At 44.5% G+C, this 12,413-nt stretch overlaps 1 protein-coding gene across 1 annotated transcript in view; it reads right to left on the bottom strand.

The window, feature by feature from the left end:
- The window catches only part of Cfap53 (cilia and flagella associated protein 53), a 68,376-nt gene that overhangs the window by 41,857 nt on the left and 14,106 nt on the right, over positions 1-12,413 (bottom strand). Inside the window, exons 4-6 of the mRNA XM_021150573.1 lie at positions 10,135-10,438; positions 9,413-9,631; positions 7,706-7,922 (exon numbers count right to left, since the gene is read on the bottom strand). Of these exons, the coding sequence (XP_021006232.1) occupies positions 7,706-7,922; positions 9,413-9,631; positions 10,135-10,438 (740 nt within the window). The remainder of the gene's footprint in view (positions 1-7,705; positions 7,923-9,412; positions 9,632-10,134; positions 10,439-12,413) is intronic.

The following is a 12,413-nucleotide window of genomic DNA, read 5'->3' as shown; positions in this document are numbered from 1 at the left end:
ACAGAGACAGAGACACACAGAGAGAGAGAGAGAGAGAGAGAGAGAGAGAGAGAGAGAGAGAGAGAGAGACTGAAATTGAGGTTAAGATTAAATGGAGTTATCTACTACACAGGGTTCATACAAACACAAACCTTCTACTGTCAAACAAAAATCCCACTGGTAGTTATGGAATTTGAGGTGTTGGTCAGGAGGCCTCCAGAGACACCCTCCCAACAATAGAGGTTAAAGTAACCGTTCTTAAAACCAGTTGCTGACGACAGCAAATACTTTGGTCATAAAACATAGGAAAAAACAATCTGGTACCAATCTGGAAACTTATTCCCTGATGGCTAGCTTTCACAGTACTAGAAGATGCCACATAGGCTGCAGGGGGGGAAAAGGTCATCAAACGTCTTATTCGGATGTTCACCTTGTGAGCTAAGGCAGTAACAGCCAGATAAGGCATGCCCACTGGTGCAATAGTGGTAGAACCGTTATGAGATATACCAACTGCTTTCTGATTGGATTCAAACCCTGCTCCAGAGGGAAAAATGCATGGCTGCTACTGCAGAGCTGGTCATGATCCCATGGCTGGAGAGTTCATAGGTACTGGGGAAATGTTAATTTGCTCAATTTACATGGTTTTGAACTGCCTTACAAGCACTTCTCTCTACATTCATGTGGGGCATTGGGCTATACAAAAACAGCCTGGTTTCCAGTTGAGGCTAGATGTTGAACCCTAAGACCTGGTGGTGATAATTCACCTACATAGGACGAAAGTAGTTCTCTCATGTCTCCTGGAACACTGGCTCCTGTCTCAGTTACTGCCCCCCCACCGCCCCCACAAGAGAAGCATGGCTAGTAGTCACGTAGGCAATGTCCCAAGTTTCTGACCTTCAGCTAAACTCCTTCCCAGTTATCTACCAACAGAAAAGATAGCAGCATACTTTAAGAGGGGCTGTTTCTCTCACTCCTCTCCTCTCTAGCTCTCTTTGTCTTCTCCTCTCCTCTCTCCTCCTCTCTCTCCCTCTTACTCTCTAGCCTTTCTTCCTCCCTTTCCCCTTTCTCTCCTCTTGGCCATGGCCAGTATCTCTCTCTCTCTCTCTCTCTCTCTCTCTTCACCTTCTCTCCTTTCTCCCTGCCTTTCTATAATAAAGCTCTAAAATCATAGACAGTCTCTGCTCATCAAGGTCCGCTGTGCCGACTCTCGCCTGTGTGGGAACCTCTCTCCCCTAAGCCGTCTCCCCCATAACCCCGGGGCTACAGGGTCAGGGGCTGCCCTGGTCAGGTCAGGCCCTGGGCCCCTGGTCAGGGGCTGCCCCTTGTCCACCCCTGTTGAGTGGGGTCAGTGGCTTTGATGCTCACCCGGGGGCTGAGTGGAAATTGTCTGACAGCCCTCCCACATCTGCCTGCCCAAAGCATAGAAGGAATTCTGGCCAGGTGCGGGGCTATTCTCCCTTCCCCCTCCTTCCCCTGCCCCCTTTCTAGTTCTCACACATTCACAGATTAGCTCAGCTCTCAGTCCCCATTGGAGAAGCTTCTCTTTGCAGTAGATGACTAATAGAGACTTGCCATTTATCAAAGTTCGGGGAACAAATAGCTGTGGAGTACTCAGTCCCAAATAGGATAACTATGTCACTCCACCTCTCAGGACAGAGAAGATCATGAAGGTGGGGGAGGGGGGTGGCAGGGGAAGTTGTAAGAGCTAGAGGTCATGAACTAACAGCAGCTGTGATTGCCGGCAGAAGACCTGCACAAGATCAAGCCAACCAATGGTCCAGCATGCAGAGGAAGGGGGTCATTTGAAGTCACTCTTGGATGAAAAACTATTGATAGGTATTGATGGCTTCTGGGAAAGGGAGAGTCAGTTTTCTCCAGGGATATGACACTAGGTAGATTGATCATTTCCCAATGATGGGTTTATATCCATGGTCTTTCAAGTAGCACTTTAACTCAGTGGGCTATTTTTTTTTAAGGATATGAAGTTGAGAGGAGGATATTGAGGGGGATCCGGGAGGAGTTAGGGGATAAACACTGGGTGGCTATGACCAAAATACATAATATACATATACAAAAGTCTCAAACAAGTTTCTTAAAAAGCACATCTCACACAAATCAGGCAAGGCTGCACATGATTTTAACCTCAGCACGCAAAAGATTCAAAATTTAAAGTTAGCCTGGGCTACATAGCAAGACTGGGATAAAACAAACAAACAAATAAACAACAACAACAACAACAAAAACACCCCAAGGACTAGTAGTCTAGTTCAGGGTGAGAGCCTGGTTTCGTTCATTGTAAATTGCCGTGATAAGATACAATGAGGTCAACAGGGGGTCTGGCTATGGGGAGCTGGCATTTGGCTAAATGAGAGAATGCTCTTAGGACAAGTGCAACTGCTTGCAAATAAAGATAAAGGGAGCTCGCTTCTGTGTGGTGGATGTCAATCAAGGGACAGCAGAGTCAAGAGACAGGCAGTTATATGTTCAGATTTTGAAGGAGGTTTGGAGGAACCATGAAAATAAAAATGCTGCGGTTCCATCAGTTATGGAATATGTTCAGGAGACATGGCCCCTGCCTCCCAGAAAGGACACAAAAAAATTGGCTTCTTGAAAAAAATAGGAGAAAGGCTAAGAGATAGATATACAGCTGCAGGACTTCGATGCATTCCCGTTTTTACTTTTGGTTTATGGAATCTTAAATGGGATGCTATAGATCATCAGCCGTTTCCTCGAAAAATGGCAGACTCTGTCAAATAGGATCCAAGAGGGTGTCTGGCTGCCTGGGCTTTGCCCCTCTGGTTACAGGGCAGCCCCACAGCTGCAGCTCCAACAGAGCCCTGGACCCTGGCGAAACAGAGAGGCAAATTCAATTCACCTGCCATGCTGGTCCTGACTCATCTGACGCCTTGGTCGCTGCTGCTGAAGAACATGACTGTACCCTTCTTCAGCCTAGGCAGGCTGGTTCAGACCATTCACCACTGAGGCGGGGCCACCTGCTGTGCTACTTCTCACCACTCTCCTTTGATGTTACACTGCCTGCCACCTGCCCTGAGGCCGAACTGGTTCTCCAAGATTTTCCGGAGTTTACTGCAAACTGTGAAATTGGTGAATTTCTGCTAAAAGGCTGTTCTGACAACTTCACAAGAAACTTGGCGTGACTGGGGATGGGCTCCCCTCTTTATAAGCGCAGATTATCATTAAATATTTGAGCCTTGACCAGAATCCTGTCTTGGTTCCATCTCTCCCGTCCGCCTAGTTTCCCTTCTCTTTTAGCTCCAAGATGCCTCCCAGGTTCGAACCCGGACATGAGTGCCGCAGGCCGGCCCCAACACATGACCATGAGGATGCAGGCACCCAATCCATGGCAAAATTGCACCTTGGGTCTAGGCTGCCATATTTGTGGGAGAATATACTCACTCCTTCAGCACAAAATCTCATTTGGGAAGAGAGATTTAAGTGAAGACACAATTTTTTGGTTTGGTTTGGTTTTTTCTGTATAGCTCTTGTTATCCTGGAACTCACTCTGTAGATCAGGCTGGCCTCAAACTCAGATATCCGCCTGCCTCTGCCTCCCAAGTGCTGGGATTAAAGGCATGCACCACCACTGCCCGGGGACACAAATGGTTTTGACTGCTTTCCTATGCTTGAATGACCTGATCCACAGAATCCAACCCAATGGTGTGAGACTGTGACTTTAAGCCTTTAAAGATCAAACAAGCTTTTCCAGTCAATGGCACCATACAATTGGGAGTATCCTCATAGAAAATACCTGCCTCTTTCTGATTGGCTCCCCATGGAAATATCTGGGCTCAACCTTGTTATTCTAAAACATGTTTATAGAATTATGCCAAGTTCAGGTGCAATGTATTCTAGCTCATGGGTTGCTATAACCACTGATATGTTCCTGGGTATGGGATCTTAACAAGGGGTTGGCAGCCAATCATACTACCCTTTTTGAGCATACCAACAAATTAATATTGCTGCTTTAAGGGCTCTGAGAGAATAGTCCTCCAAAGGGGGAAAAAAAAACAAAAAACAAAACAAAAAACACCTGGTCATTAACTGAGATTTGTCAAGGTCAGCAGAACTGTACCCAGACATTGTGATATGGCTCCTACAAACAGCCCCTAGTGAGGTGTGCTATAGCAGGCAGGAAGGCCATACTGGCTTTCCAGTTTTTCTAGTCTTGTCTTTGAACAGAATGACTGAAATAACCCAGGCCAGAGGCCAAGGTGTTTTGTTTTTCTTCTCAGTCAACTTCCAGAGACTTTGTATGCAAAACTGCTGTAGGACCTGGAAGTCAAGTTACAGCTGGGCATTTAAGAAAGAAGAAAGAAGTGGATAAAGTCCCGGGTGAACGTGAATTGTCCGCATAAGCACAGCCAAGTCATAGACCCCAGTGCCTCGGACTCAAGGGGACTGCCAGGCCCTCCTGTGGCCCAAGAGCAGATGTTGAAAAATGTCTGACCTCTAGCTAATACCAGTGCGTGCATAAAATATCAACCGCAGGCTAGACTGTTCTCTGAGAGTCCCTCTGCTCAGCTAAGCTAACACACCTAATTAAAGTGCTGAGGTTTGCTGCGGGATCCTATTGGTGCATTTCCAGAGAGTGCAGGACTCAGCCCTGCTTTTCCCTGTGTGTCTGTCACTTCTTCCTCCTCCATTGCCTCAGTGAAGTTAGTCCCTAAATTGTACAGGTCACATCAAGGAACAAAGGCTTTAATTTTTTTCTTATTAACATTCCTCAGTAGGTATTGAATTTTGAATTGTGTTATGTTAGAAGGTTTGATTATTGGTTAATGTATTATTGTTAATGTTTGAGTTGTTAACCTGAGTTTCATTTAAAAAGATCACAAAACAGATTTTTCACCTGGGATTAGGGCAGAATTTCCAATACTTTCTGAAATGGTCTTCCACATAACTCTGCTAATTTGAACTGTGTGAAGTGGCTGGCATTCTTACATAATCTTGATGATTATAAAATAAAAACATCAGTCAACTCTGAAAACATTGAAAGTGCTATTGAAGGAGGAAAATTACCTGAACTCTTCAACTCAGAGTCCTACCCCTCCCATCTGGAGACTGTTCCCGGAACACTCCTGAACTTTTCACCCCAGAGTACATTCCTGAACTCTTCACCCCAGAGTCCGACCCCCTCCCAATTAAAAACTGTTCCAGGAACATTTTTTAGATAAGGGTCTCCTGGAACAAACCTAGTCCTACCCCTCCTAACTGAGGACTGTTCCAAGAACATTTTTGAGATAAGGGCCTCCTGGTACTACCCCAGAATGTTCCAATAGATCGGGTACATTGCCAAAATATAGGACACGACCCCTTGGTTACGTAAAACACCCTTGGCAAAACCCCTCAGTTAAGCAAACTTGTACTTTTCCCTGCCCCACTCCTCCCCTTGGTTTTTTTCTATATAAGCCTGTGAAAAATTTGGGTCGGGGTCGATTCTCCTCTACACCATGCCTGGTGTATGAGTTTAGACCCCAGAGCTCTGGTATGTGCTTTTTATGTGCTTTCTTGTTGTTGCTTTATTAAATCTTACTCTCTACATCTTAAGTTCGGTCTCAGTGCCTTCTTGGGTACGCAGCTGTCCCGAGGCTTGAGTGAGGGCCTGCCCTCCGGGTGTCTTTCACTATCAGCCCTTCATTGTCAAATATTCACTCAAGATTTCATTCTTGGGCTGAAGAGATGGCTCAGAGGTTAAGAGCACTCACTGCTCTTCTGGAGGTCCTGAGTTCAATTCCCAGAAACCACATGGTGGCTCACAACCATCTGTAACAAGACCTGATGCCCTCTTCTGGTGTCTGAAGACAGCTACAGTGTACTTACATATAATAAATAAAATAAATCTTTTTTTAAAAAAATTCATTCTTTATGTAAAATAAGTAGGTAAAACCATTTTGCTTGTATCTTTAATAAATAATTATATATATATATATATATATGAAAAATAATTATTTAAAAATAGATTTACTTATGATATCATTTCATGTTGGATCTGTGTACCTATTTTATCTACTCATATATGTGAGGTCATTTAACAATTTCCTGAGAAAAAGGGGTCACAAGTGGGAAACTTTAAGAAGTTATAATCTTGGGTCTAGAGAGATGGCTCAGTGGTTAAGAGCATTGATTGCTCTCCCAGAGGTCCTGAGTTCAATTCCCAACAACCACATGGTGGCTCACAACCATCTGTAATGGGATCCAATGCCCTCTTCTTTTTTGGTGTGTCTGACAAAAGTAACCATGTACTAACCTACATTAAAAAAAAAAAAAGTTTTAATCTTGACATACTGAGACTTTAAGATTGGTGGTCTTCTTGAGACCCTTTGAGCATCTAACTGAAAGGCTTTGCATTCGAGAGCAAGAGGGGTGCTAAGGTAGATTATCCTCTTGGGTAAGAGATTTATTAGATGAAATATTAATTTTCATAAGAGCAGGAAGAGAACAGCATGGTGGGAACTCTGGGGAGAGCTGAGAACCATGTAATGTAGTAGAGGCCCCTTCAGTAATCCACAGTGCACACTTATAGTCAGACTCTCTCTGATTCCCAGGTGATGAGGGAGGAGAGAAAGTCTTGCCAACTGGGGAAGGAATATATTATCTTGAGGATATGGCATGAGTAGAGAGGAGAGACCCTCTAGTTTATGTGTATCTGTCATACAGTTTGGAGTGTGTCGGTCTAGGGCCAGTATACAGAAGCAGCTAAAGGGAGGAGGAAGATAGGCAGGGTCTGAGCACTGTCTGGTCTGGGTTCTAACAGAGAGTTAGTAGAATCCATCTCTTAGTAGTATGGGACAACCTGGTCCAGGGAGATCCATGATATGCGGGGTAACTCAGTCTGCCTGTACTTGCAGACGTCTTAAACTAAAGCTCACTCTCATAAGAATAACTGAAACTTCTTCATGAAACTCCTGGGGACTGAGGTCTGAATGCAGATAGTAAAGGGAGGAAGACCTCCTCAAACTCTGAGAATGGTCTCTGAATGGAGACCCTTCTGGTCCCTCAGTCATCTGAAATGTCAAAAGGTCACAGTGAGAGTCTTGGAGAGAGGAGACACTTTGAATGGGGGAAACACAAAGAGCCTCGAGGGAAGGGGACATCTGAGTGGACTTCAACAGATAATTAGGCTTTCTCAAGGTTCAGCACCTCACAGGCTTTAAAAAAAAAAAAAAAGGCTTAGGCAAAGCTATGGAGAGAAACACCTTCAAAAAGAGAAAGAAAAGAGGGGCAGATGAGAGGGAGGAGAAAGAGGTTCGGATCTCTGTCCCTCACCATTTTGTATCATTTATCATCATTGAGGTAAATGGTACTCAAAGCACACACTGTTCTTAGACCTTGAGTACACCTCCCCCAGAACCCAGCAGTTGTAGGGGGAGGAGCTGCTAGGATAGGAAGTTTCTCATTCATTTATGTCCTGTGTTCTAATTAGATAAGATTTGCAAAAGCAGGAGTCTTAGTACTTGCAACATTCATGGAATTTCACAGATACACTCCTAAATATTTTGGTTGTCCAAGTAAGAGCATGGGCAGGGGTCGGGTGGGGGGTGTACAGGAGGACCGTGGTGGGAGGGGAAATGAGAGCACGGAATAATACTATGCATGTATTAAAATATCACAGTGAAATGCGTCATTTCGAATTGAATGTTAACGAAACAATTAGCTTTTAAAAAGTAAAAGCAAAAGAGAAGAAAGATATAACCTGGCTCCTTACGTCTTTCTTGAACTTGGAGTTTTCTTGTACTCATGACTTCATTCATGAGTTGCTTCCTTGCCTCCCTTTGGAGTGCCAGCTCCTGATCCTTCTCAGCCAACTTCTTTGCCTTTATGTCCTCTAGTAGTCTGTTGAGTTCTTTCTCCTGGGCTTTTTCTTCCTTTCGTCGCTGCATTAGATAGTCATTGTATATCTTCTGCTCTCTTCCCATTTCTTCCTACATGCATAGAATTTAACTCATGTCATTAGAACACATCAGTGAGGAAGAACAAGAATATTTTTTAAGTACATGATAATTCATTTATTTGGTATGTGAGTGTGTGATGTGTGTGGGTGGTCACACATGTGCCATGGTGTGTGTGTGTGTGTGTGTGTGTGTGTGTGTGTCAAAGGACAACATTCTAGACTAGGCTTTCTTTCTTTCTACCTGGGGCTAGAACAGACTTGATGGTAGTCTCCTATCTTCTGAGCCTTCTTGTCAACCCCATGGTCATCATTAAAAGCAGTTTTACTAACAGGTACAATCCTAATCTTGTGGTGCTATATACTCAGGCATTCACTGATATACTATTGTGTCTCAGATTTTCTTCAAAGGACTCAGAGTGATTGTAGGTATAGACAAAACAGGAATGGATGCCAGGCAGTAGTGGCGCATACCTGTAATACCAGAACTTGGGAGGCAGAGGAAGGCAGATTTCTGAGTTTGAGGCCAGCCTGGTCTACAGAGTGAGTTTCAGGACAGCCAGGACTGCACAGAGAAACCCTGTCTCGAAAAGCCAAAACAAACAAACAAAACAGAAAAAAAAAAAAAAAACAAGAATGGACTTTACTTGAAGGTTGCTAAAGCTTGTTAAGGACATAAGGGGGTTCAGACCACTGTTTTATATCTGTTGGAAATGTTTGAGAACACATTTTCAAGTAAGTTGGTTCAAGTACACTTTCTCAAAGAGTTTCCTAAAGTACTTGTTAGCACACTCCCAACAGGAGTGTGAAAACTGCTACCCTACAATGGGTGGATCTGAACATCAACAAAGAGACATTTCACCTAAGAGACTCTAGGGAGGGCAAATAAGAACATATGAAACATCGGTCAACATCATTAACCATTAGGGACATGCAAATGAAAGTGATATGAGATATTAGTCAGCATGTACAATAATAAAGCAAAAGGGGTGACAATATCAAATGCTAAAGAGAATGTGAAGAAACTAGAGTGCTCATGAATTGCTGGAGGGACTAAAGCTATCTTTTAAAATCTTCCCTTCCTTCCTGACTCGTTTCCTCCCTCCCTCTCCCTTCCTTCCCTTCATCCTTTCCTCCCTTCCTCCCTCTTTCCCCCATCCCTCCCTCTCTCTCTCTCTCTGTCCCTCCTTCCCTTCCTCCCTCTCTCCCTTCCCCCTTCCTCCCTCTCTTCTTCTGGCCTCCTCTCCCTCTCTCCCTCCCTCCTCTCTCCCTCTGTCCTTCCCTCCCTTCCTCCCTCCCTTTCTCCCTCTTTCTCCCTCCCTCCTTCCTTCCCTCCCTCCCCCCTTCCCTCCCTCCCTCCCTCCCTCCTTCACTCCCTCCCTCCCTTCTTCTGGCCTTCTTGTCTAGACACTGAGCTCGGGGCCTTGCACAATGAAACACAATGAAAGTAACAAATCATAATAAGACTGACAACTCAACAGACAATCCCACAGGCATCTAGCAAGCACTAAATAAGCATCTTACTCTCTTCTGCTTCTTCTTATCTGCCTCATCTTGTAAGTCTTGAAGGGCCCTTCCCACAAGTTTCATGTTCAAGTCCAGGTCCTCTCTGTACTCCTGCTGCATAGACTCTATCTTATCCTGCACAGCTTTTTTCAAACTGCTCCTAGTTTCCTGTCTTCTCTTCTGCTTCTGGAGTTTTTCTTGTTCATCCTCTCGTTTGATCTGTGCTTTGTTCTGCTCCTAAGGAGGAGTAATGGAGACAAATCAGCATGGCTGAGCAAAGTGAGTAAGACCATGCTTTTGCAGTAAGGGAGGAGCCTAAGGGATTTCTTGGAAATGCATACACACAATTCCATTTAGAGGGGCTGTGGAAGTGGAGCTTGCTTTTTAATACAAGTGAGTCAATAATAAAGCTTTGTGGAGATTTCTCTACATGTAGTTGTAAAGTAAGTATTACGTAGGTGCATAGTCCCAAAACGACCCCTCTGAAAAGGGTAAAAGGAAATGATCTTGGATCCCAGTGCTAAACATTCACCATCATGCTCAACATGCTTGCCCAGTCTTCTGGGCTTTATGCTTCTATGCACATCTATCTGTACACCTATTCTTAAGCAGCAGTGAAACTTCAAACATGGAAATGTGCTTAATAGACCAGCCCCATACTCCAAGCAAACTATATTAACAAGAGGGCAAACTGCTACACCCATAGAGCCCATCGCTACAGGGCCTTTGAAAAGGCTCACCAGGATGCGGGCCTCCTCTTCCTTCATCCTTCGTGCCCCCTGCCTTTGTGCCTGGATGCTGGTCACCTGAGCATCCAGACCCAGGCGTGTATTTTGTACCAGCTCTCTCTGTCTCTTCTCCTCTTGGGCTTCTCGCCTTTCCTTCGCTAATCTATCTTCCTCCCAAAGCCTGGCAAACAGCTGCTCTTCCACCAGCTTTTGCCTCTTCAGCTCCTTGTTGAATTCTATCTGCGCATTCCGTTCCTCGATCACCTTTTTCTCATGGATGCTAGCCAATTTAGTGCGGAGCTCCTCACAGCGTTCCCTGAAAGGGAAATTTTAAAAGAGTAAACCCTGGGCATTTTATGAGGCGCCGCTGTCTTTAGGCATGTGTCTTCACAGTACCAAAATAACCCGGATGCGGACATCCAGACATTAAAATGTGAGGAGAGAGCAGGGAGAGAGGCAGGCCCACAAGGATGTCACAAGATGCAAGTACTGCCTTCAGGCAACACAAGCTTTGAATCCTTGCTCTGCCGATTCCTGTATGACTGCGGATCAAACCTTTTACTTACCTATCTAGGTGTGGTAGTGCATGCCTTTAGTTACAGCACTGGGCAGGCAGAGTTCTTTGAGTTTGAGGCCAGCCTGGTCTACATGTTCTGGGACAGCCAGTGCTACATAAAGAAAGCCTGTCTCAAAAGGAAAATGAAAGAAACGAACAAAACAGAATTAACTCATCGCAGCCAGTTGACTCGTCTTTAAAACACCTACCCAGAAACCTGTTCCCTCTGGGTTCCTGGGTCTGAATCCACTCTGACCAGCTGTGCCCCAACCTGTGACCCGTGCTGGGCAGCACCTTTCTTTCCTACTGCCCCCTGCTAGGAGGGATCGGGGCAGTGTGTATTGTTAGTGGGAAATCTATAGACCCGTTGTCAGTGGTAACCATTTCGTGGTTCTCAGGGCCACATCTTGTTCTGATTTTGCTGGTTTCTCATACCCGCTGGCCTTTGAATTTCTGACCTCCTTGAATTGTCAATGTCATGAAAATGAACTCTCATATTTCCTGTGCGTTCTGCACGTAAAGTGAGAACTTACATGGCCACATATTCCTAACTGCCGCTCAACAAGACATGCCCTTGGCCCACTCAGACTCAGTGACTTGGGAACCTTATTTCATTTCTCTTGAGTCAAGTGAGCTACTCTTCTATCTGAGAGTTTGACATAAATCTCAACATTTATTGAAGCCAGGAACGGTGGCAGTCCCAGTACTTGGGAGGTTGAAGGAAGAATATCTTGAATTCAGGGCCAGCCTGGGCTACAGAGTGAGTTTCAAGCTAGCCTAGATTACAATGTCAGACCTTCTCTTGAAAATTATCCATTTGGGCTGGAGAGTTGGCTCATCAGTTAAAAGCAGCTCCCATAGCGGACCCTACTTTGATCCCAGCCCCCACATAGCAGCTCATAGGTGTCTGTAACTCCAGTTCCAAGGCCTTCCTGGGCACTAGGCACACATGTGGTGCCCTTACATCCATGCAGGCAAAATGTTCGAAAATATAAAATTATAAAATAGCAAACTCATTTATTAATGAATTAAAAAGTGTCCCGACCTGCAGGACATGGACGGGGAATCACCTATGGAGAGAATGGGGGACAAGAAACTCAAAGAATGGACAGCAAGTCAGGAGGTCTGATCAAGCTGACAAATTTTTATTTATTCCACACACGTTATATACTCATAGGAGCAGGAAGGGGGGTGAAATGGGGTCGCTTTGTCTCTGGGTAATGCACCTGTTCCCAGGAACAGGATATTGACTGGGTAAACAGTTCAGCAGGAAGATCAGAACAGAATGGGTTATTAGGCACCTATCCACAAGATTTATAGCTATTTGTTCTCCGCTGACTTCAGGATCTATGTCTATTTGTACTCAGCTGGGCTAGTACTTTCCCACAGAGGCCAAGACTTTGTGCCAGCAAGTACTTAAGGCAGTTAATGTTCAAACAAGGTTGTTCCCAACAAAAAAAAGACTCTATTTTAAACACTTCCAGGAAATACTGAACTTTTCAAATCTCTTCTGAGGATTGAAATCTTAAAATTAAAAGACATATGAAACTGATATTCATATCAAGTGACAATCACTACATTGAAGGAGTTGAATAACAAAAAGAAAGCAAAATGAGGAAACAAACCTGAGGATATAATAACAATTTTAAAGGTTTGGGGTTTTTTATTATTATTATTTTCTTTAAGTGTGTGTGTGTGTGTCTGTTTGTCTGTCTACATGTGGGTATGTGCACAT

Source organism: Mus caroli, chromosome 18, assembly GCF_900094665.2.
Source record: "Mus caroli chromosome 18, CAROLI_EIJ_v1.1, whole genome shotgun sequence".
Taxonomy (NCBI): domain Eukaryota; kingdom Metazoa; phylum Chordata; class Mammalia; order Rodentia; family Muridae; genus Mus; species Mus caroli.
Note: the sequence above shows the minus strand (reverse complement) of the source record. Positions and strands in the feature narration are given on the sequence as shown.